Here is a 25,537-nt window from a genome sequence, read left to right as displayed (position 1 = left end):
ACAGTGGTACCTCGGCTCGGATTAAGTGCTTAATTCGTTCTGGAGGTCCGTTCTTAACCTGAAACTGTTCTTAACCTGAGGTACCACTTTAGCTAATGGGGCCTCTCGCTGCTGCTGCACGATTTCTGTTCTCATCCTGAGGTAAAGTTCTTAACCCAAGGTACTATTTCTGTAACCTGAAGTGTCTGTAACCTGAAGCGTATGTAACCCGAGGTACCACTGTATATCCTTTATTAGAGTATCTCATATTTGCCAGTGCCTTACATGTTAAATAAATAAACTCTCCTCAGAGAGAAACCCAAATAATCTTAAACAAAATGTTATGTTAGAATGCATGGCTTAAACTTATTTGAAATTGGTTGTCTGTTCAGAACTCAATTATTTAAATCATCGCAGTATGTGTACTTGGAAGGACCTACTATCTTACATTAATGGTACCCATAAAAAAGAGGGGAAGGAAGGAAGAAATAAGGAAGGAAGGAAGGAAGGAAGGAAGGAAGGAAGGAAGGAAGGAAGGAGAGATGACCCCACTGACCCCAGCTTTAGAGTTCAGCTACCCACCAGGAGGCCAAACCTTCCCTCTCTCTCTCTCTCTCTCTCTCTCTCTCTCTCTTTCTCTCTGCCCCAGAGGAGATGCCACCTCGTTAGACAGAGCCGCTAATCATCTGGCGTCCAGGGTGATTATCTGGGATGGGTCACATGATTCCAATCCCAGCTGACCCCCTCCGCACCCCCCACCCCTGCTGCTCCGTGGACCGGCTTGGCCAATCTGACTCAATCAGATATTCCGACTCTGACAAACTAGAGACCTCAGCAAAGCCCCAGAGCAATCCTGGCCACGCAGACGGCGGCAGCAGCAGCCGTAGCCGCAGGAGCCCTGGTTTCCTCACCCAGACCTTCTGCTGCTCTCTAGCCCACTAGCCTAGTCCCCTCCCAGAAAGCCCAGATGTCCTGAGGACACTCCCCTGCCTGCCCTCCCTCCCCCTCCAGAATTACTCTCCCCTCCTGGCCGCCAGCCCCACTGTTTCATTTCACTGGAATTAAGGCTTTCTCCGGCACTCTCTCTTGAATCCCAGTTGCTCCCTCTTTCCAGAGAAGCTCTTGGGGGTCTTCCTGGCTCCCCCTGCTGCGAATTCCCTGGCCTCCTGAGGACCCCTGAACCCCACTCCCAATGAGCTCTGGGCTGGCGGCCCCACCCCTCCCTCCCACCCCAGAGGACCCCCCTCCTCCGGCCCGAGGCACCCGCCTTCCGCGCCCCTTCCTCCGCAGCCTCCGGACGCTCTTTGAGATTCTGGATGACCAGCGGAGCGGGACCGTCCACGTCTCGGAAATCGAGAGCCGCTGGGGCCGCGGGGGCTGCGGGGTGAGCCCCCCGGGGGACAGCGAGAGGTGCCCGCTCCCTGGCGGTGTGCTCCAGGCCTTGCAGCAAGTGGCGGAGCCTTGCGGAGGGTATTTGAGTTTCCCTCGCCTGGTGGCCGGGCTGAGAATCGCCCTCCTCCGGGCCGAAGAAGAAGAGGAGAAGGAGGTCGAGAAAGCTGGAGAGTCGGGCGCTAGAGTCGGCGGGCAGGCCGGCGATGGGCAGAACTCAACTTCGCAGTCGATGAAGAACTTGAGTCGGATACGTAAGTGGGAGAGGAGGAGGCCAGGAGGCCTGGGCTTGGGGTCAGGGGTGTTGCTGTGGTGCTGGAGCACAAAACCAGGATTCCTGAATAGTGGGAACTGGGGTGCTTTTACAGTGGTACCTCGGGTTACAGACGCTTCGGGTTACAGACTCTGCTAACCCAGAAATAGTACCTCGGGTTAAGAACTTTGCTTCAGGATGAGAACAGAAATTGTGCGGTAGCAGTGGAAGGCCCCATTAGCTAAAGTGGTACCTCAGGTTAAGAACAGTTTCAAGTTAAGAACGGACCTCCAGAACGAATAAATTTCTTAACCTGAGGTACCAATGTATTCTTGGGAAAGAGATTGTGGCAGGAGAGAGAAGCCTCAGGACAGGAGTAGTAAGCCAACATGGTGCCTGTCAGATGTTTTGGACTACAACTCCCATCAGTCCCAGGGAGCACGACCAATGGGAGAGGACGATGGGAGTTGTAGTCCAAAACATTCAGCGAACACCACATTGTCTACCGCTGCCTTAGGACTCCTGGGTCCTCTGGGAATGTGTGTGCCAGTAGCTTTGAGGAGGTGATGGAAGGGAACCAGGCCTTCTGATGTATCACTGGGGCTCAGTTTAATGAATTGATTACCAGGGGGCAATTAATTAAACTGGACTTGGACTTGCTAGTCTGCACCTTTCTGCTATGCTCCTGCTTCTGTTCTTGGGGGCGTGTCCTGCAGAATTGGGGAAGAGCCTGCCCATGTGAAGACCACCTGGTGGAAACCTTTACACATATGGTTCTTAATTGTAAACTATATGCTGATCTCCGTCAGCAATTTCTAGATCAACTCCGCATCCCCAAATGGAAACCAGAGTTGGAGGTCATACATTTTCTATTACTGGGGAATGATCAGGAGCTCACCAAGTTAGTGGCTAAATATCTCTACTTGGTTTTTGTCATCGAAATACACTGCAGACGTCTGATCTCCCTGGAGACCAAGAGATGTGACGATAGACTGCTCTGCCTCCTTTCTTTCAGCAAATGTTTTGTGCCACTGGGGAAGTGGTAATTCTGTATTGATTTGTTTTGGATGTTTGTATGTGATGCCAATAAAAGGTCTGATGATGATGAGAACTGGGGAAGGGCAGAGCACATGGTTTTGCAGGTTTAACCCCAGCCTCTCCAGGTAGGGTTGCTGGGGAAAGTTCCCCAAATGCTGCTGGCATTTGTTCTGCGTGGAGAGTGTGCACAGCGATGAGCTCAGTGGTCTGACTATGCCCCTTTAATCAAAGTGGGATGTAGGAGACCTGGTTGGTCCTCATCTGGCTGTTGTAGAAGAGAGTTGAGTTCCATTTGGCCCCTTCCGAATTGCTGGGTCTACAGGGCTTAAGCGACAAGCTGGAAAGCTGGTTACTGGGACAGGACAGTATGGGAGGGAGGTCAGGCGATGAGGAAAGTTGATAAGGGAATCCAGAGTTTGATGCGGGGGTCTGTTCACATTACTCCCTTGGAGCACAGTGAAGTTGCTGGAGGGTTTTTGGGTGCATTTCACAGCTCTTCTCGGCTGCTCACGTCGGCATAATGTATTTTCCTTGTGCAGACGTGGTTCCCATCTTGGGCTAGGGACGAATTAGGACTGCAGTCAGCACAGGACACATTTTGGATAATGTGCTGTGTTGGGGGATTGAAAGCCCAGCATTGGAAATGTAGTGAATACGCAGTGAACAGGAGTGTGAACACAGGTTTTGTAACACACACACACACACACACACACACACACACACACCAGCAAGGCAGGAGACCTTCCCTCTTTGTTGAGTTTGTTTTCGCGTTGCCAGCTGTCCGGATCAGCTTGATGTACAGAAGTCAAGAGGTAATGCTTTTCATTGGCCACACCGCTTTCTAATGTTTCCCTAAGGAGTGTCTGTGTTAGCCTTTTGCAGCAAGAACAACAAAGAGCCTTGCGTTTGCCCTTTTAAATGCTAACAAATTTATTGTGGCATGAGTTTCTGCGGACTACGGTCCACTTTATCAGACGTATGGGAGTGTCCATTAAATGGCACAGGAGCTTTAAAAGCCCTAGCTAGTGTGACTCGGGTTGAGAGAGACAGAGCAGTGCGGTGGTTAGCACAATGAAATCCCATGACATTCCCTGTGTGCCGCTGGGCAAGTCCCTACCTCCCCGCCTGATCTACCTCGCAGGGTTGTTGTAAGGATAAGAGTGGGAGAAGAATTATGTGTACTGCTGTGAGAAAGCATTTTGTTTCCCATACATTCTGATCAATTGTGTTGGGAGGGGAGGATCCAAGTCAGACTGGCGCCCTCTCCTCTGCTCCTGTACTAGTTGTTGTTGTTGTTGTTGTTGTTCTACTTCTTTTTCTTCTTCTTCTTCTTCTTCTTCTTCTAGAGCCAGTGTGGTATAGTGGTTAAGAGCGGTGGACTCGTAATCTGGTGAACCGGGTTCGCTTCCCCGCTCCTGCACATGCAGCTGCTGGGTGGCCTTGGGCTAGTCACACTTCTCTGAAGTCTCTCAGCCCCACAGAGTGTTTGTTGTGGGGGAGGAAGGGAAAAGGAGATTGTTAGCTGCTTTGGACTCCTTAAAGGTAAAGGTAAAGGGACCCCTGACCATTAGGTCCAGTCGTGACCGACTCTGGAGTTGCGGCCCTCATCTCGCTTTATTGGCCGAGGGAGCCGGCGTACAGCTTCCGGGTCATGTGGCCAGCATGACTAAGCCGCTTCTGACGAACCAGAGCAGCCCACGGAAACACTGTTTACCTTCTCGCCGGAGTGGTACCTATTTATCTACTTGCACTTTGACGTGCTTTCGAACTGCTAGGTTGGCAGGAGCAGGGACTGAGCAACGGGAGCTCACCCCGTCGCGGGGATTCGAACCACCGACCTTCTGATCGACAAATCCTAGGCTCTGTGGTTTAACCCACAGCGCCACCCGTGTCCCTTCTTGAGACTCCTTAGGGTAGTGATAAAGCCGGATATCAAATCCAAACTCTTCTTCTTCTTCTCTTCTATACGTGCCTTTCACCCTAAGGTCCCAAGGCAGCGTACAGCATCAAAACACAATATTAAAAACAGTTTAAAACAACTCGCTACCATAAAAAGACCTGCGGGGCATAGGGCGGTATCCAAATTTATTTATTTATTTAATAAGAGGGGTCCAAAAAAACCCCACATCAAACACCCCATACACCTCAGGTGTCAAAAGCCAAGGGAAAAGAAGTGTCTTTATTTTGCTTATTTGAGGCACACGAGAGTCAGAAAGGAGCAAATAGCAGAGCTCTCTTGAGACGGTACCATTTTGGGTGGCTGGGGACATTGTCCTCTTCAAATGCTCCACATTCAAAGCTCCCCTCAGTAGAGAGAGCAAGCATGAGAACGCTGGCCCAAAACTATTCACCTGGACCTGTCATTAGCTTTTTTTTTTACAGGCATAAAGTGTTTGTTGTGAAGTCCAGGGAGCAATCTAACCTCCTCCCGCCTATCACCACATAAGATGCAAGTTCTGCCTCTCAATTTAGGGGTGCAGACCATGCCACACTACATCTCCCATCCACCCCAGCCGTGATGGTTAAGGAGTGATGAAGAGCCATCGTTCAGCAACATCTGGTTCCCCCCCAAATTCACTCTAGACTTGCAACGCTTCTTTTTAGGAGCAGGCCCATCTCTCTCTTCTTTGCTTGCGTGGCACGCTGCTTTGGACAGTGGTCAGCCAGGTGGATTTGATTTCTAGAGGGGTGCCGGGCATACTGCAGGTTGTGGAGATTTGGGGCAGCTGCTGTTTTTGCAGCATGGCAACAGAAGGGTATGTTTGTGTGTGTCTTTGGAGCGGTGCGATCAAGAGGGAAAGGGGGAAATGAGAAATACAGTGGTACCTCGGGTTACAGACGCTTCAGGTTACAGACTCCGCTAACCCAGAAATAGTACCTCGGGTTAAGAACTTTGCTTCAGGATGAGAACAGAAATCATTTACTGGGCATTGTGGGGAGTGATATAAATAGAAAGGAATGTAAGCTCTTTTTATATGCAATAACAGCAGCAAGAATATTACTGGCCCAAAAATGGAAGCAAGAAGAATTACCGACGATTGAAGAATGGAGGATGAAGTTAATGGACTGTGCAGAACTAGATAAACTAACAGGAAGGATTTGAAACCGGCGGGACCAGAAATTCACGGAAGACTCGAGTAAATTTACGGACTATTTGAAAAGTATTTGTGAAGATCAGACGACGTTTGTAGGTTTGCAAGAAGTTTTGTGAGGAGTATTATTGGAAGTATTGCAAAAATGGAGAAGGGGAAGGATGATTTGTTAAGAGATGCAAAGGCAATATAAAGTTAAGAAATGCATAAGAAGTGGTTAAAATGGTGGATCATCAGAGGTGCTGATGGAAGTCCAAAAAGATTGTATGTGATAAGTTTTGTGGTACATTTTATAATTTATATGTTAAAATCAATAAAAATTATTTTTTAAAAAAAAGAGAGAGAGAGAACAGAAATCATGCGGCGGGAGGCTCCATTATCTAAAGTGGTGCTTCAGGGTAAGAACAGTTTCAGGTTAGGAACAGACCTCCAGAACGAATTAAGTTCTTAACCCGAGGTACCACTGTAAACACAGCAAGGGAGAGGGGGAAGGTGTGGGGGGGGGCACCTCTGCTTTTCCTCCTCTGCAAACACGTTCTTTCTCTCCCTTCTGCCTTTGCGCCCCTGGCAAGCCTGCGGCAACTCCGCCACAGCACCATACGGCCAGGGGTTTAGCGCTCCTGATCCTGTCTCCCCAGCCATAGAGACGACCAATCCTCTTACCCGGCTGCTCTCATCCACCCCCTCCCAACCCCAGCTCCCCAGTAAGGCGCTTTTGTTAATGGGCCACGCATTGGACAGCCCCAGACGCTGGAGTTGAGGAGTGGGATTAGACTGCATAAATAACCTGCCTGCCCACCCCCACGTTTCTCCTCCGGCCTGCCCCTCCCCAGCAACATGTGCAGTTGCCTATCATCCTTCAGTTTCTCTGTTAGGCATGCCATGATTTCAAACAGGTAGGACCCCCCCCCCCGAAACCTGGCAGAGCTGCTGCCAGTCCGTGTGGGAAATACTGGGTTAGATGGACTAGTGGTCTGACTCCGCGTCAGGTATTATTGCTGGCCTCTGTCTGTCTCGAGAGACAGTGGAGGAGTGGGCATTTGGGCAGGGGCATTTGGGCAGGGGCATTTCCTCAGCTGGTATGTTTCTGTCTCGCCTCTTTGCAAAAAGCAGTGACCACATTATCACATGAGCACAGCATTTGATATTTTCATTTACATACATTCCTTCGAAATAAGATGGGTTTATGAAGCAATTCTATAGCCTCCCACCACGCTGGCGAAGAATTCTATGAAACAGTAGTCTATATCCGGAATCACTGTTCAGTGTTGAACATCATACTTGCTGAATACACAAAGCTTCACAGCTTGTCTGTCATCGTACAAAGTCTGGTAGCTCGCTTCATTTAAAGATTTTCAGAGACTTTGAGACTAAAGGTTTCGTTTTGGACTTGTTATGGTTTGAAGGAATTCTATAAAAGATTGTTTATTGCATATGTACATGGTCACCGTGTTGCCTAGACATTGCTGACGTTCTCTTTGCAAAGCAAGCTGGGTGTATTTGGGTCGATTTGCCTGTGGTTCGTTCTCTCTCTGCACTCACGGCCCCAGAGTTGTGGTCAGGGCTGGATTGAGGTTTGATGAGGCCTTAAGCTACTGAAGGTAATGGGGACCTTTATATGTCCAGCTGTCCTTTGTCAACAACAAATTGTCACTGTTTTTCGTGTTGAATATACGCTATATGGTAATTTATGGACCTAGCAGGCATCTAAAGCCATTTGCACATGTTGCCATGCAACTAGTCCATGCAGAATGTAGGCACCCTATACAGTGGTACCTCAGGTTACAGACGCTTCAGGTTACAGACTCCGCTAACCCAGAAATAGTATCTTGGGTTAAGAACTTTACCTCAGGATGAGAACGGAAATCGCGTGGTGGCAGCGGGAGGCCCCATTAGCTAAAGTGGTACCTCAGGTTAAGAACAGTTTCAGGTTAAGAACGGACCTCCAGAACAAATTAAGTTCTTAACCTGAGGTACCACTGTATATAGAAATGAGCAAACCAGTGATATTTTAGGGAGCAGGCTAGCAGGCGGGGCCCATGACTTACATCATAGGAGCCTACACAACACAAAACACTGTAGTTGTATGTAGGTTTTATTTTATTTGTTTTTTATCTTATATTTTGGAAATGTACATCGTTGTTTTTTTCTTTAAATTTTTTGGGGGTGCCCAAGAGGGTGGGGCCCTAAGCTATAGCTTGTTTAGCTTATACATAAATCCTGCATTGGTTGTGGTCCCTCATTTCTCACACGCCTGAAACCCCACCTCCTCCCTCCCTGGCAGCTGATGCAGCAAACTTTTCTCCTCCCGTGTCCACTGGATTCTGACAACACCTTCATCAGGGTGGACTTGATTTAAATCAACAGAAAGTAAGACTTGATTTTATTATTATTATTTCTTTTTAACAGAAAGACTCATTCTTGCTGGTATAATCAATATTTACAACCAGATGAAGGTTTCATTTTTGGTAGTTCAGAGTAGTTTCTACAGTTATATCAAAAATTACTGATTTGGTTATACTATTGGAAATGCATAGACAGATAATTGTGAAATTGTTGTGAGGTTTAATAAGTTAACTGTTTCTATTTGGACAACTTTTCTGCTGTACTTTATTGGAAGGAGAAAAACAATCATTTCCTTAATAACAATTCAAACAATTTATTTAACGAAAACAATAACATTATAGCATATGTATCCATGTTTGTTAACTGATGAGGTTAATTTTTTTTAAAAAACAACAACAACAACTTAGACTGAGTTTTAGTACACATGAAAAGCAAATCCTTATTTCCTGATGAATAGCCTTTGGACTACAGTGGTACCTCGCAAGACGAATGCCTCGCAAGACGGAAAACTCGCTAGACGAAAGGGTTTTTGGTTTTTTGAGTTGCTTCGCAAGACGATTTTCCCTATGGGCTTGCTTCGCAAGACGGAAACGTCTTGCAAGTTTGTTTCCTTTTTCTTAAAACCGTTAATACAGTTGCAACTTGACTTCGAGGAGCAACTCATAGCACGCGGTGTGGTAGCCTTTTTTTGAGGTTTTTGAAGACTTTGGTGATTTTTGAAGCTTTTCCAAAACTTTCCCGACACCGTGCTTCGCAAGACAAAAAAAACCGCAAGACGAAAAAGCTCGCGGAACGAATTAATTTCGTCTTGCGAGGCACCACTGTATAATGTAACTTAAATAGAAAACTATCTTTAGAAAGATTTTTCCTCCAAAAGCATTTTATTTTAAAAATCCAATTTAAATTAAAAATATCTAATTAAAAAAAATCCTTTGAGAAATATCGATTTTTATCCACCCTGACGTTCATCCCTCCATACTAAGTACGTGAAGAAGAGCCCTGCTGGATCCAGCAAAAGATCCACCTTCTCGAAGGGCAAACGACTGTAACCATGAAATTGGGGAGGGGGGTATCTTGGAGAGGGCAGGAAAGTTTCCCTGAGAGGCGTCATCAGACCCCTGGGTTGGGGATGAGCCCCCTCTTTGTGAAAGGCTTGCTGACACGAAGAAAGTGAGCAGGTGAAACTCTGGATTAGGAGAAGCACCACCTGGTCCTTTTCTGTAGGGGATTGGGGCAACCTTCTGGGGTTCACCTGCCAATGGTGGGTGGGGCCAGAGGGGAAAGTGGGTGGAGCAAAGGATGCGAATTTTACCTTTGTACGGCAGGCTAGTTTCTGCGCACAGACATCTCCGTTCTCTATCCAAATGAACAAGACGCATTGACAGAGTTGAAGGACACATTCCAGGCATGCAAAAAACACTTGAGAAGGGTGGGAGAGCAAGGCTGGTCAAGGGGTGTGGCCTGGGAAGAGGGCGTGTGACTTGGGAAGAGTCTCAAGGTCCATTTGGTGAGGCCTAGAAGGATCCATTTGGCCCGCAATCATGCCCGGCATGGTTGTCACTTTCAAAAGAGGGCAGGAGTGCAAATGTGCCTTTAAGATTCCTACAGAAGTTCAAGTTGCCCACTCTAAATACAGCTGTTGGAATGAGAATTAGTTTATGAAATGAATGTTCTGGGCTAGGCATAGCAAACTCCGGCCCTCCAGATGTTTTGAGACTAAAATTCCCATCATCCCTGACCACTGGTCCTGTTAGCTAGGGATGATGGGAACTGTAGTTCCAAAACATCTGGAGGGCTGGAGTTTGCCTATGCCTGTTCTGGGCCGTTGTACAAGGTAGCAAACGATAGAGCCGGGCCAGCACACAGACACACAGTTGTTGTTTTTCTGCATTAAAGGGTAACTCATTTTTGCTTTGGCATACATCAGTTTACCTTGGCATGTGCTTGTAAGGGGGCGGGGAGGGCAGGCCTTCTCCTTGCCTTAACTTGATCCTGGCGGGAGATTCCCAAATGCATGCCAAGTTGAATGAAATCAGAGCGGGGAAGAAGAAAAGGCAACGGGGGTCTTCAGATCCAAGTCGGTGGGAGTGGGAAGTTAGCACTGGGATAAGTAACAGGATTCTATAGGTTGGGAACGAAAGGCTCCTGGATCCATTGCCGATTGACAGTTGATATTCCAGCTGCTGTCCGCAGCGGCGTAGGGGAGAGTTTGGCAGCTCTCAGTGCCTGGCGCTGGGCCACGGGCATCCCTCCATCTGCTGAGTTGGCCGGGAACTGCCTTATTGTCTGGGAGGCAGACACTCAATCTGTAGCTGCCGCCTGGCACCATACATCCCGTGAACTGTGGTTCTTGTGCATCAGCTGAGCTCTGAGCAGAGCTTTGCCCGGTCAGCTTCTCCTCCTTCTCTTTTTTTTTTTTTTAAATGATATTTATTGAATTTTTTTTAAAATTACAGAAAAAAACACAGCAGAAAAAGAACAAAGAGAAAACAAACCACATCAAACAATGCAGATTCAAAAAACAAAAATACACCACAAACAAATAAAAACAAATCCATCATTCTCGAATCCTCAACTTTCATTACCTTCTTTCTTTGACCTCCTCCTCCTCCCTTTTTTTGTATCCTAGTTATTAATTATCGCAGCAAATCCTTTCCATATTTCATAATATTCTGTCATTACATTACCTTAATCTATTTTCATCTTATCTTATAGAAAACCTTAAAACTTAAAACTTAAACCTTATTTTTACCAACTTCTCATAGCCATAATATTCTTACCTAATTCTTTAAACATTTTTGCTAGAGCCAAGTAATTTCGTTCCAACATTTTTCTAACATTCATCAATTTTATAAAACAATCCTAGTAATAAAAAGAAAGAAATAAAAACAATCCAATCTTCATCCAGCGTCCCTTCCTCCTGGTCCCGGGTTTTGTCAGTCCTTTTTATCCCATTGATCTAGCGCATTAACCTGGTAACCTTATATCCGAGGCCCTTAAGTCTCTTCCATGTCCCTTCCGCGGCTCTTCTTCATATTCTCCTTTCACTCGTGGGAACTCCAGCTTGGTAATGTTTTTGACCCTTTTCAACAAATCAACCCCTTTTCCAAAGACCAGACTAAACTCCATGTGGTATTTGAAAACATGTTTCAGAATCCCTCCAAAATTAAGAGCCCCCACAGCCCCAAACATCTCACGGCCCATTGCCAGACTTGGAAAGTCCAAACATCCCTGCATAGGGGGGTCTATCCAACCCCCCATTTCCAAACCAGTCCAAACTTTATCTTTCCAAATCTGGCTTTTTCCAAGTTCATTTGTCAAGTCCAAAAGCTCATGTTCCTGCAGGGCCACAGCTCCCTCCATCTCTGGCGCCCAAAATTCAGCAACATCCTCTTCTCTCATCTGTTCTGTCAGGGCACACTCCTGATTTGATTCCTGGGTGGGCTCCATATAGTTTCCCACTGCCTGTTCAAAAATTCTGACCGCTTTAGTCATCAAATCCGTCTTCTCATTTAACTGTTCCAGTAGGGCATTTGTTTTACAGAGAGCACACCACAGAGCTTCTGAATACATTGTCCTACAAGGTCACAGGTCTATTCCCACAATTGTAATCTGTAACAGCTGCAAGCTCCTTGGAATTAGTTACAGTTTCACAGTCTCCCTCTAGGGGGAAAACTTCTATTTGTTCTTTCTTTTAAGTACAAATCTAGCAACAAAGTTCCCTTTTGGAGATATTTTGTCAATATTTGTTCCTTTAAAATGCGAAAGGGAACAGTGGAATCACTATGTTTCTCTTCTTTAAGTTGTCTGTCAAAAACTTTTGTCTCTGGTCAATGAGCTTCAAACGTCAGTCCTGACACCCCGCTCCAGGATCAGGACGGTGGAAAGTTACTTTACTTTAAACTCACTTCTGCAGGTTTAATCAGTCCAAAAAAGATCCCCCTTCTTCTCCTGCTTCCGAAGGGGGGTTCAACAATTTTAAAATGATGAAAGTTAATCTTTTAAAAGCTATTTTCTGAGCTCTAGTTTACGTTGTCTTTGCTTTATTCTGTCTACAAAGAAACGGAAGGCTGACTTCCTGTTTAGACCTTCCCATTTCAGTGCCAAATTGAAGTAAATTTTTAAGTCCAATTCCTTTCTGCTCGCAAGTCCTTATTTAAAGTCCAATTGTCCGAAATTTAAGTACTCACGGGTGATTATTTTAGAAGCCAAATTGTCCCAGGAAAAAGGCAGGGCTCTCCGGCAACAGCTATGCGGCTTCGCTCCACGGAAATAGCAGTTGACTCACAGCACCGCGCCACTTCCCCCTCTTCGCTCCGGAGCCCGTTAATGGGTTCCTTTGCGGGTTGGGGGGGCGCTAAGGGTGCCCGCCGAGTCCCATGGTCACAGGCTTCATCCGCCTGTGATTTTCCAAAGGGTCCCCGCTTCGCCGTAGCGGAAAAGACCCGTTTTGCGCGGAGCTAGTCCCTCCAGATCAGAGGGAGTCCGCCATTGCCGATGGCGCCACCCCGGAAGTCTTCTCCTCCTTCTCTTGCCTCCTTCTTTGCTTCCTCACTGCCACATAACAGCTCAGACCGTTTGCTCCTCCTCAGGCAGTTTTCCTTCCTGACTCTGGTTGAACCTGCAGAGATGTGGGTGCTTTTGGAATACATTTTGGGGCCAGTGTAAGAATTAGCGTTAACGCTAGGGGATTCCCCCAACTCCTTCCTCCATGCACCCCCAAATCTGCTCTGTAGGGCTAGGGGAAAATTTGGGGGGGGGGCAGGAGATGCAGAGGGAGGAGATGGAGAAGGAGAAATCCTTGCGCTGATAGAGAAAGGTAAAGGTAAAGGACCCCTGGATGGTTAAGTCCAGTCAAAGGCGACTATGGGATTGTGGCGCTCATCTCGCTTTTAGGCCGAGGGAACCGGCGTTTGTCCACACACAGCTTTCCGGGTCATGCAGCCAGCATGATTAAACTGCTTCTGCTGCAACAGAACACCGTGATGAAAGCCAGAGCACACAGAAATGCCATTTACCTTCCCGTCGCAGTGGTACCTATTTATCTACTTGCGCTGGTGTGCTTTCGAACTGCTAGGTTGGCAGGAGCTGGGACAGAGCAACGGGAGCTCACCCTGTCGCGGGGATTCGAACTGCTGATCTTCTGATCAGCAAGCCCAAGGCGCTCGGTGGATTAGCGCCACATACATCCCATTTCATGTTTTTTCCCCTGTGAGAAAAGGATGTAGGACTTAGGTGGGCCACTGCCCTGATGCAGTTCATCTTACCTTCTTACACTGAAGCAATTTATAAATTGTTTTGTTAAATATATGCTCAGTAGGCAGGTTGTCTGGAATCACCCTTATGTTGAAAAACCAACACCTTAAGTTTTGCCCAGAAAACAATATTGAGAACAGGAGAGGAATTGGGATGGGGAAAATGTCTCCACATGGATTCAGGGCAGTTCTGTGGTCCTTAAGGCCTTGGCAATACAGTTGCCGTCCTCTTCCCTGTCCCTTACTCCCTGTTCTTCCAGTGGCTTCCTTCACGCACATTTTAGCACATGAGCCTTTTCCTGGAAAGGAGCCACAGGTGAACCTCCACCTGCCTGACAGCCTTAATGTCAGGATGCTCTTAAAGGCACAGGGTCGTGACCATTTAAAAAGGGGGGAGAGGTCCCTATTTGCCTTCTGATGTGGTTCACTCCGCTTCTGAAATGGACTTCTCTCTTTTTGCCACATCCCAGTTGCTTTAATTAGAGCCACTAATTACAGGGGCTCATTGATTAACTGAGCCCAGGCTGGCGGAGGTCCAGAGGGATTGATTGCCCCGGCTGACTTTCCAGGGACAGAATTAATGAGGAACAAAGCGCTCGTCGAAAGAAAAAGCAAAAAGCAAACATAGGACCCAAGGGGCCTCTCCCCTGCTTTCTGCCTGTGTCCCTATATCCTGTCCTCCAGCACTTGCTGTTCCTGCTGCGTCGAGGGTAACCAGGTGCAAAGCAGGCCTGGCTTCTTCCATCGATGTGTCAGAGGAAAGTTGTGGCAGGAACATGTTGTCGTGCCGGGGTGGGAAAAGGAGCCATTAGGGACACAGGAAGCTGTCTTCTAACTGAGTCAGACCATTGGTCCATGGAGCTCAGCACTGTCAACACTTGAGTGGCACCAGCTCTCCAGGGTGCCAGGCAGAGGGCATTCCTAAACGGCCTCGGCCCAGTGTACCTGAAGGAGCATCTCCATCCCCATCCTTCAGCCCAAACACTGAGATCCAGCGCCAGGGTCCTTCTGGCGGTTCCCTCCCTGCGAGAAGCGAAGTTACAGGGAACCAGACAGAGGGCCTACTCGGTAGTGGCACCCGCCCTGTGGAACACCCTCCCATCAGATGTCAAGGAAATAAGCAACTATCCTACTTTTAAAAGACATCTGAAGGCAGCCCTGTTTAGGGAAGTTTTTAATGTTTAATGATGTATTGTGTTTTTAATATTTGATAGGGAGCCGCCCAGAGTGATGCTGGGAAGATGCTGGGAACTGAACCTGGGACCTTCTGTATGCAAGGCAGAAGCTTTGCCTTGGAGCTATGGCCTTTGAATGTTCTGTGGTGTGGAGAACATGGTAGAAGTGTGTGAAATTATGCGTGGTAGAGAAGAGAGCATTCTTGCCTTCTCCCATAATACTAAACCTCCCTCAGGGTTACCCAATGGAACCGAATGGTGGGATGTTCAGGATGAGCAGAAGAACTACTTCACATAGTGCAGAGTAAAGCTATGGAACTCACTTTGCTGGCTTTAAAAGGGACTTACACAAATTCACGTAGAGGAAAAGGCTCTTGCTCCATGCTCTGCTTGTGAACTGGCCAGAAGCTTCTGCTTGGTCACTGTGACAAGCGGGATGAATTCTGGACTTGACAGACCATTGGCCTTGGAGGAATAGGGAAAGTCATGGCTTCCTCCCCCCCCCAAAGAATCCTGGGAGCTGTAGTTTGTTCAGGGAGCTGAGAGTTGTTAGGAGAACTCTCTTCTTTTCACTAAAATCCTGAGAGTGGTTCAAAGGTCAATACCCCTTTCCTGTGAATTCCTCTGTAAGGGGAACGAGGGTCTCCTAGCAACTCTCAGCACCTTTAACAAAACACAATTCCCAGGATTCTTGTGGGGGGGGGTCTTTAAAGTGGCATGTTGCAACATGAGTCTGCCAATCGAATCCCACCCCGAAACTGTAGCTGTCTGGGAGTGCCCTGAATTGCTGGGTTGTATTCACCATAGCCCCTGCAGGTTGTTCCATCAGCCCATCCTGTGGTCTAAACCACTGAACCTCTTGGGCTTGCTGATCGGAAGGTCGGTAGTTCAAATCCCCATGACGGGGTGAGCGCCTGTTGCTCTGTCCCAGCTCCCTCACAGGGGTCACCCAGATGTCGGGGGGGGGCGGGGAGCCTGCAAGCGGTACCTGAGTGCAGCAGTGATCTCCCCACCTGTGATTGTTCAGCGACTGGTATTCAAAGGTACACCATTTCTGGCAGTGGTGGGGGAACATAGCCGTCATGGCTAGCAGCCCCCAATAACCCCAGCCACTCTTGAGAGTCCCATGGACTGCAAGAAGAACAAACCTCTCCATTCTGAAGGAAATCAGCCCTGAGTGCTCACTGGAAGGACAGATCCTGAAGCTGAGGCTACAACACTTTGGCCACCTCGTGAGAAGAGAAGACTCCCTGGAAAAGACCCTGATGTTGGGAAAGATGGAGGGCACAAGGAGAAGGGGACGACAGAGGACGAGATGGTTGGATAGTGTTCTCGAAGCTACCAGCATGAGTTTGACTAAATTGCAGGAGGCAGTGGAAGACAGAAGTGCCTGGCGTGCTCTGGTCCATGGGGTCACGAAGAGTCAGACACGACTAAATGACTAAACAACAACAACAACTATGACTTTGCCTAATCTTCTTTCAAAGCTATCCAAATTGTTGGCCATCACTTCCTCCTGTGGCAGTGAGTTCCATAGCTGAACGATGCTCTCCGTCGCTTCCTTTTATCTGCCCTGAACCTTCCAACGTTCAGTTTCATTGGATGTTCACGAGTTCTCGTGTCGAGAGCGAAGGGGGAGGGAGAGGAACTGTCAGTGCTGCAATTCCCAGAATTCCCTGGGAGGAGGGACTGATTGTTAAAGCACTCTGGGAACTGTAGTTCTGGGAGAGGAACAGCGAGGTCTCCTAACAACTGCCAGCACCTTTAATGAACTACAGCTCCCAGAGTTTTTTGTGGGAAGCCGTGGTGGTTTAAGCTCAGGGCCACCTCTCCTGGTATACGTCCCACAGAGAACCTTAAGGTCTTCAAATAAAAACATATTGGAGATCCTGGGCCACAGGGAGGTTAGGCTGGCCTCAACCAGAGCCACGGCTTTTTCGGCTGTGGAACGCTCCGTCACAAGAGACTAGGGCCCTGTGGGACTTGACATCTTTCCACAGGGCCTGCAAGACATAGCTGATCCACCAGGCCTTTGGCCAGGGCACAGTCTGACCCCCTCCTTCAGTAATCCTCATAGAACTCTAGCCCAATGGTTGCCATTAATTTGATTCTGAATTGATTTTAGAATGAATTTATTTTAGAATATATTTCAATTAATTGATTGTGATTTTATGTAAACTGTGTTACTTTTACTGTTTTTAGCCGCTCTGAGCCCGGCTTCAGCTGGGGAGGGCGGGATATAAATAAAATATTATTATTATTATTATTATTATTATTATTATTATTATTAATGTATGGTGTGACTGTCACCAATATGGGTTGGTATTCCTACGAGGATTATATTGTGGCACAAGAAACCTGCATGAGGGAGCAGTATGAGGTCCACTGCAAATGGCAGGATGCTCAAAAGTTTATCAGATCAAACGACAACAAATCAACCTGTAAGTTCCTTCCCCAACCCCTTCTTTTGAAAATATGTTTATGGCATAATGAATCTCTTTCTCCAGGAGAATCCGATGGGAAAGGAGTCACACGGTCCCGTAGCATCAACAGTTCCCTCTGTCAAGCTGGGAGGCGCCGGAGTATCCGACTTCCAAAGGAACCGCGGAGACACACCATTTCCAATGCCTTGGAATATGATATGGTGAGGAAGCCCAGGGAATGGCTCCCGAGGGCCCTTCCAGACAACCTGGTCACTGAGCCTCCTTTTTGATTTGTTTATGGGGAGTTGAGACGACATCAGAACGAGTGTCAAGCCACACGTTCCAAGTGCATCTTCCCATCCCTTTCTTTATTGGGAAAAGTCCGGCCTTGGGACATTCCAATCCACTATTAGTTGTGCAACTTAAATGTGATAAAAAAAAAAACCCAGCCAACGCTCTGCAAACATCCTAAGCGTCATTTTTATCAGGCATTCCACATGCCACACCTTTGTGTGCAAACGGAAAACAATGTCTTTTTCCCTCTTCTTTTTTTCCCAGTGACAGGAGGGTTATTCAAGCCTCAAGAAATACAAATCAGCATCGTTAATTAATTTAAAAAACCAGCCTTCGGGCTGCAATTGTCCTTTGAGGTCGCTCGGTCCAAGGTTGTGTTTACATCGCAAACCTCTTCCATGTGGTCCTGACTTGCATGACCTCAAAATTTTTAGTTCTGCAAGGCAGCCAGATAGGGGTGAAGCACTCCGAGCACAACTCAAAGTGTTGGTGCTGACCTTTAAAGCCCTAAATGGCCTCTGTCCAGTATACCTGAAGGAGTGTCTCCACCCCCATCGTTCTGCCCGGACACTGAGGTCCAGCGCCGAGGGCCTTCTGGTGGTTCCCTCACTGTGAGAAGCCAAGTTACAGGGAACCAGGCAGAGGGCCTTCTTGGTAGTGGCACCCGCCCTATGGAACGCCCTCCCACGAGAGGTCAAAGAGAAAAGTAACTACCAAACTTTTAGAAGACATCTGAAGGCAGCCCTGTTTAGGGAAGCTTTTAATGTTTAATAGGTTATTGTATTTTAGTGTTTTGTTGGAAGCTGCCAAGAGTGGCTGGGGAAACCCAGCCAGATGGGCAGGGTATAAATAATAAATTATTATTATTATTATTATTACCTGCATTCTCCGCAGGAGATCATGAGGATGTAACCGAGCTGAGAATTAAGGGCGTGAAAAGAGCCGGGGTGGCTTAATCAATACAAATGTCATTGTACGGTCTCAGACCCGACGAAAGCAAATAGAAATTGCAAAATCCTACGATTTCTGGCATGCACCGACTTAAAACCCATGGTACTTATATGAACTAAGGACAGGAACAATGCAAGATGCAATGAAACTAACTAAATTTGCAGCAGGAAAGAGAAATCCAGCAACGGTTTCTGCGATTTGTTTTGTGTCAACAAAGTAATTGTGTCAACCCCAAAAGTAGGCCAAATCCCCCCCTGCCAGCCATTTTGTCCCTATTCAAAATTGCTTTTCTCTCAACCCACCCCTTCCATTGCCACTCCCCTCACCCCACGGAGGTCCAGGTTCATGCTGAAAGGAGACAAGACAGACAAGGCCAGATTGGAAAGGAGTGCAGTTCATATTTGATTTTAAGTGTGTGTTTGTATTAATGCGCATATTGTCTAGCTTCCACACAGCTTGTGTTGTTAGTTGTTTCCAGGGTGCCGGTTGGACCTGAAAGGTATGATTACCAAAAGTTGCTTCCGGATGACCTGTTTAAAAAGCGTTCAGTCTGATGTATTTGCCTCCCTGCCTGATCTGCTCTGTCTGCCTTCTGTGGGGAAGGGCTGCCCTCCCTCCGTAATGAGCTTTGAAAAGCGCCGTCTGCAGCTGCCTGGTACATATTTCAATGCATGCCTGCTTGGGCTCTGAAGCGGCTTCCAGGCATCCAGTTTTTATCAAACATTTGTCCTGATTTGCTCGCACAGAGTTTGCAGGGAGGACAGACGACATCAGCTGTTTACGGAGTGTTTGTGGTAGTTCGTTTGTGGGCAGGTTAGACCACGTTGCCTCAAGCGTTACCGCTCGCTTTCCAGTTTGCATTAATAATAATAATAAATTTTTATTTATACCCCGCCCTTCCCGGTTCAAAAACCAGGCTCAGGGTGGCTAACAATAAAATTAAAACACTTTAAAACACTTAATTATAAAAGCAGCATAAAATACAGTATAAAAACATGAATAACAATAAAAATAAAAAATCAATTAGATAATCCCCAGGGCTAGCTGGCTAAATTGATCCTACTTGGGCCAGCGAGGAGGCCAGGGGAGAATTAGTTGTGGGGTCTCAGAGCGGGTGATGTTCATAAAAGGGGAGGGAGAGGGAAGAGAAGGGAAATAAAAGATCAGGCTGAATTCAAATTAAAGGCCAGGTGTCTTACAGGCCCGACGGAAGGAGGTTAAATCCTGAAGGGCCCTAGTCTCCTGGGACAGAGCATTCCACCAGGTCGGAGCCATCACTGAGAAGGCCCTGGCCCTGGTGTAGGATAGTCTGACTTCCTTAGGGCCCGGGACCTCTAAACTATGGTTATTTATGGACCTTAAGGTCCTCTGCGGGGCATACCAGGAGAGGCAGTCCCGTAAATATGAGGGCCCTTATTACTTCCCTTGTTGCGAAAAGTCTAATTTTGGGGTTGGGTTGGGTTGGGGGAAGTGGGCTTGTTGCTGTAGTTGAGAGTCCTGGACTAGATGACCCTCAGGGTACCTTCTAACTCTACAATTCTGTGATACTGTTATCGCGCAACCGAATTTTCTGGCCTGTGATAGAAACCCATCTTCGGAAATCGTTATAGCCTTGGAAGCACCCAAAATTAAAAAGTCAGTGTAAGACACCTTAAGCCAGGGCCAGCTGGCACCGCAAAAAGTTGAGGATATAGTTTTGAACAAGGCCTTTTCTTCATGTTGCAATCGTAAATTGGCAGAGCAGCGTGTTCTGCTCACCTCTCTTTGCACCCCAAGCGAATTAAGCCAGCTGGAAAGGCAGGGATTATGGCCACCATTGTCCGGGGCAACTGAGGCTTTAAAGCATATCCCACAATGCACTGGGGGGAAAGTGCTGATTTCAGCCAAATGGGATGGTTGGTGGGAGGGGGGGTAGATTCCGGACACTGTTGCTTTTCCCCCAGGGCAGAGGAGGGGTCTGAGGGGAAAGCAGAGGAGAAGGCCGAGGCGAGAGACGGCGAGAGGTTAGCAGCGGAGGAGAGCAGGCAGCGCAAATCCATTTGAAGAAAAGAATGCGAATGTGAAAGACCGGGCCGGCAGCAGAAAAGGGCGAGGAAGGGTGGAAACGCTAGGAAGGAAGGAAGGAAGGAAGGAAGGAAGGAAGGAAGGAAGGGTGTGAATGAGTGAATGAGGAGAAGATGGATGGAGGGGTGTGTGAGACAGAAGAGAGCATCTGAAAGGGGCAAAAGTTGAGGGATGGGAGAGGGAAACCGCTGTGGAGGAAGGTTGTGACAGGATTTTGGGAAGAGGGTGTGACAGGGGAGCATAGCTGTCAACTTTCAGATTTGAAAATAAGGGATCGGCAGCCTCACCTTTCCCGCAGACAGTCTACGGGATATCTAACAATCCGGGATAGCTGCGGGAAGCAGCAGGAAACGGCGCTGGAATAAGGGAATTTACCACAAAAAAGGGAAGGTTGGCAGCTATGCAGGGGAGCAAAAACAGCCTTAGAGGAAAGAGGACCGGTTGAAAGAAGAGTCCAATGTTTGAGGAGGAATGAGGAAAGGCTCAGAGAAACGTTCCTGAAGGAATTGGGGGGGCCCTGGTGTGCTGTTTTAGTATTTGGCTGCTGGCAGCGGAGCTCTCCGTGACGACCCTGGCCTGGAAGCAGGTGGGACGTGACTTGTGGGGAGAGAAGAAGGAGCCACATCGTCAGAGCGCGACTTTCCCCCTCCTCAAGCAGGGGCGCTACTGTGAGGGGACCTCGCTGCCCCGCTGGGATGCCAAGGCGGCCCCCTTCCCTCCTGCTCTGGGCGTTGCTGCCTCCCAGCCCCCACTGCGCCATGATAGCGGTCCAGAGAGGCTACACCATCCTCATCGTCCCGTTGGGCACGGCCCTCAGCAGCCTGGAGGCCCTGCGCTTCTTCTTCTGGGTGAGTCTCTCTGCGGCTCAGGTAGCTGGGACCACGATGGCACACACAAATATCCACACCCCTTTGTTCTGGCCTCCCTTAGACCTTTCCTCCTCCCAGACATCCAATGTTTTGAAGTTCTAAAAAGGAATTAGTAGAACCCTAGAAATGAGGAAACGCCTTGTTCCTCATCCCTCGAGAGAGCCTGGAAGGTGTTCTGTGGGTAGCAGGGTCTTCTCCACAGTGGCACCTTGCCTTTTGGGATTCCTCCCACTAGAAACTCCATCGACATGCATCTCAGGTTATTCTCGTGTTCATTCTTTTGGTATTGCATTGGACGTGCAGTTTAGCAGCCAATTTTGTCGAAGGGGCTGTATTCTTGTCGCAAACCGATGTTTTGATACGGGGTGCTGTTTTCATTGCGGTTTGGAGGTTTGGGGCATCTCATAGAACCATAGAGTTGGAAGGAGCCCTGAGGATCATCTAGTCCAACCCCCTGAATGCAGGAATACGCAGCTGTCCCTTACGGGGATCGAACCTGCAACCCTGGCGTTATCGGCACCACGCTCTAACCAACTGAGCTGTCTCACTTTCTGAGCTGCGTGGAGAACTGGCTTTGAAGTGTGGTTTCACGTTACATACAATGTTTATGTCAAAATGCCGCTTCTGCATATCAAAGTGATCGAGCGGGCATATATGGAGTAAGGCGATCCAGTAGGTAAACTGCTCCCAAGTTCAGATTTCCTAGCACAGGTGTTATGTGCTGCTTTTCTGGGTGCCCTGGGAGCACCGGTTGGCAATGGGCTCCTGCCCTCCTGCTGCTGCTTTGGCAGGTGCCCTTTCCGGGGAGCTCAGAAGGGTGTCGCTTTGCCCATTCCCGCCTCCTCTGCTGCCTTGCATCATCTGAGGCCCTTCTTCGTGTGCCTCCTCCACGTGAGGTCCTGAGGGTGGCCACACAAGAACGGGGCCTTTTCTGTGGTGGCTCCTTGTTTGTGGAACGCTCTCCGCAGGGAGATTCATCTGCCTCCTTCACTATAAAATTTTTAAGCTCCCTGCAAACACGTTCCTCTTCAATCAGGTCTGATTAGCATTTTTAAAAGGTAAAGGGACCCCTGACCATTAGGTCCAGTCGTGACCAACTCTGGGGTTGCAGCACTCATCTCTCTTTATTGGCCGAGGGAGCTGGCACATAGCTTCTGGGTCATGTGGCCAGCATGACTAAGCCGCTTCTGGCGGAACAGAGCAGTGCACGGAAATGCCGTTTACCTTCCCGCCGGAGCGCTACCTATTTATCTACTTGCACTTTGACGTGTTTTCGAACTGCAAGGTTGGCAGGAGCAGGGACCGAGCAACGGGAGCTCACCCCGTTGCAGGGATTCGAACCGCCAACCTTCTGATCAGCAAGTCCTAGGCTCTGTGGTTTAACCCACAGCGCCACCCGCGTCCAAAGGGTGATATATAAATCTAATAAATCATCATCTTTGGTGCCTAGGACTGAACTTGAGGCCTTCTGTGTCCAAAGCATGGGTTCTACACCCTTTGAGCTACACCTCTTTGCTACTTTGTGCGGAAATGTTGACATCCCTCTTTGCAAGGTCCCTTCTACCTTAGATGGAGATCTCCTGAGCATTGCAAAGTCGTTCTGTGCTGCTGAATCAAAGAAACCCACCCACCCCGCAACTCACAAGCTAGAATCTTGACTTTGCCCCCTGTCTTGCAGCTGAAGCGAATGCAGGAGCTGGAACGGGAACGGGATGCCTTGCTGCAAGGGCTGGAGATGGTTGAGCGGGTGCGCGACTGGTTTCAGCGCCACCTCCTGGAGGCTCAGAGGTGTCAGAAGCACATGGGAACGGAGGCAGTAAGTACCAGGCAGGGAAAAGCAGATACCACCCTTAGGTGGTATCTAAAGGTGCTAAGGGCGGTCTGGCTATTTTGGCACCTGGGGCAGAAAATCCCACAAGCACATCTCGCTTCCCAGGGCAGTAAAGCTGCAATAAAAATAGAATAGCTAACAATTGGCAGCCCTTTCATGAGACCCAAAATCAGGTGCCTGAGGCATCTGCCTCACTCTGCTCAAGGTAAGGGCCAGCCTTGTGTGATGATGGAGTATTTGTGGCGCGGCATTCAGTAGGCTGAGATACACATGAGGTTCTGTGGATTTTACATGTCCCCTTTTCAAAGCACGTATGTTTAATTTGACAACTGTCACACATTTAGGGAGCTCCCCAGCTCGGAATAAAAGGTAGCAGGGATTAGGAGACTAGTAAGAGCCAAAGGTCACTTTCAGTGTGAAATCTTTGAACTGGTTCACACAACACACTGAGCCAAATCTTGGCTTAGCAAGACCCTCGTTGACGCTGCCACACTAAGCCAAGCCAAAGTGGTTATTTCAGTTAAAGGTAAAGGTAAAGGGATCCCTGACCATTAGGTCCAGTCATGGCTGACTCTGGGGTTGCGGCGCTCATCTCACTTTATTGGCCGAGGGAGCCAGCGTACAGCTTCCGGGTCATGTGGCCAGCATGACTAAGTCGCTTCTGGCGAACCAGAGCAGCGCACGGAAACGCCATTTACCCTCCCGCCGGAGCGGTACCTATTTATCTACTTGCACTTTGACGTGCTTTCAAACTGCTAGGTTGGCAGGAGCAGGGACCGAGCAACAGGAGCTCACCCTGTCACGTGATTCAAACCGCCAACCTTCTGATCGATAAGCCCTAGACTCTGTGGTTTAACCCACAGTGCCACCTGCGTCCACATACACATTTTCACACATGGGCTAAAAGGTCGTATATTAATTGCAAACATCCTCATACCTTTTTTCTATTTACCTTTTTTTGAAAAACAACAACTCTTTGAATTGCAATCTTCGGGATACAATTTGTATACTGAGTTTTGTTTTGCTTTTCCCTGCTCACTGTTGTTCTTGCACAACCGCAGAGCTATTTCCCAGACCCTTACTCCAACCAGAGCTGCCTGCTGCTGGCCAAGATCCAGGAGGTGAACCTGTGCTTGAAAAACCTGCTGGCCTCTCCTGGAAAGGTCAGTGGGGGCGGAGGGGGAGGGGAGGGCCTGGGGTTGGGGCAGTTCTGCCCTGGGGGGATGCTGAAAAAGCTACTGCCTTGGGAGGGAGGATCGTTCACGTTTCCAGTACAAGGGGGTGGAAGGCGAAACAGACAGATCTCACCTGTCAGGTGCAAGTTCACCTGAAGAGGCTCTACAGAAGTGAGCAGGAACTGGCTGAATACATGTCCTTCTCATTTCCATGGGCTTTGCATTCGGTAGCTTCCCAGAAGGCTGTATCCAAATGTTAAGCACTGGGAGGAGGGGTTGTCTCCCTTGGTCAGCAAAATGTGCGCTAAAATAGAAAAATAAGGACGTGGTCCATGTTGGAATAAGACTGTTTCGGATGGATGGCACATCTCGAGACACCTTTGACTCCTTTTTTACCTTGCTTGGTCAGGGCACATGCCTCTAAACACATCTGCACAGCGTCCGCCTGTGATCAGAGAACAAGCACTCTCATTTCATTTCGTTTCGTTTCATTTCATTTCTACCCCGCCCATCTGGCCAGGCCGCCCCAGCCACTCTGGACAGCTCCCAGCAGAATATTCAAAACACAAGAAAAGATCAGCCATTAAAAACTTCCCTAAACACGGCTGCCTTCAGATGTCTTCTAAAAGTCAGATAGTTGTTTATTTCCTTGACATCTGGTGGGAGGGCGTTCCACAGGGCAGGTGCCACCACTGAGAAGGCCCTCTGCCTGGTTCCCTGTAACCTCGCTTCTCGCAATGAGGGAACCACCAGAAGGCCCTCGGCGCTGGACCTCAGTGTCCGGGCTGAATGATGGGAGTGGAGACGCTCCTTCAGGTATACTGGGCCGAGGCCGTTTAGGGCTTTAAAGGTCAGCACCAACACTTTGAATTGTGCTCGGAAACGTACTGGGAGCCAATGTAGGCCTTTCAGGACCAGTATTATGTGGTCTCAGCAGCTGCTCCCAGTCACCAGTGTGGGTGCCACATTCTGGATTAGTTGTAGTTTCCGGGTCACCTTCGAAGGTAGCCCCACATAGAGCGCATTGCAGTAGTCCAAGCAGGAGATAACCAGAGCATGCACCACTCTGGCGAGGCAGTCTGTGGGCAGGTAGGGTCTCAGCCTGCGTACCAGATGGAGCTGATAAACAGCTGCCCTGGACACAGAATTGACCTGCACCTCCATGGACAGCTGTGAGTCCAAAATGACTCCGAGGCTGCACACCTGGTCCTTCCTGTTTGAGTCAGTGTCCATAGGAGCAGGCACCAGGGTCTCCTCCAAGGGGAGAGGGTCAGGCTTCCTTGCTTGGGGCAAATGAACTCAAATGGTGACTCCAAATGGGTGGAGAATTGGATCTGGCTGTCGGGCTGAATCCTTACCTATTCCACCTCACAGGTAGGTGGGCGGGGTCATTTGCCATCATG

At 48.5% G+C, this 25,537-nt stretch overlaps 2 protein-coding genes across 2 annotated transcripts in view; one reads left to right on the top strand and one right to left on the bottom strand.

Moving 5' to 3' along the window:
• Window positions 1–1,171: 1,171 nt before the first annotated feature.
• The window catches only part of SAPCD1 (suppressor APC domain containing 1), a gene marked incomplete at its 5' end in the record, with an annotated part of 31,467 nt that continues 7,101 nt past the window's right edge, over window positions 1,172–25,537 (top strand). Inside the window, 4 exons of the mRNA XM_080993111.1 lie at window positions 1,172–1,622; window positions 17,035–17,171; window positions 22,807–22,944; window positions 24,021–24,122. Of these exons, the coding sequence (XP_080849237.1) occupies window positions 1,172–1,622; window positions 17,035–17,171; window positions 22,807–22,944; window positions 24,021–24,122 (828 nt within the window). The remainder of the gene's footprint in view (window positions 1,623–17,034; window positions 17,172–22,806; window positions 22,945–24,020; window positions 24,123–25,537) is intronic.
• The window catches only part of VWA7 (von Willebrand factor A domain containing 7), a 46,634-nt gene continuing 45,398 nt past the window's right edge, over window positions 24,302–25,537 (bottom strand). The window contains exon 17 of the mRNA XM_080991638.1: window positions 24,302–24,438. Within this exon, the coding sequence (XP_080847764.1) occupies window positions 24,424–24,438 (15 nt within the window). The 3' untranslated portion in view covers window positions 24,302–24,423. The remainder of the gene's footprint in view (window positions 24,439–25,537) is intronic.

The sequence above is a fragment of the Podarcis pityusensis genome (genome assembly GCF_964106645.2).
Source record: "Podarcis pityusensis genome assembly, chromosome: 2".
In the NCBI taxonomy this organism is placed as follows: Eukaryota; Metazoa; Chordata; class Lepidosauria; order Squamata; family Lacertidae; genus Podarcis; species Podarcis pityusensis.
Note: the sequence above shows the minus strand (reverse complement) of the source record. Positions and strands in the feature narration are given on the sequence as shown.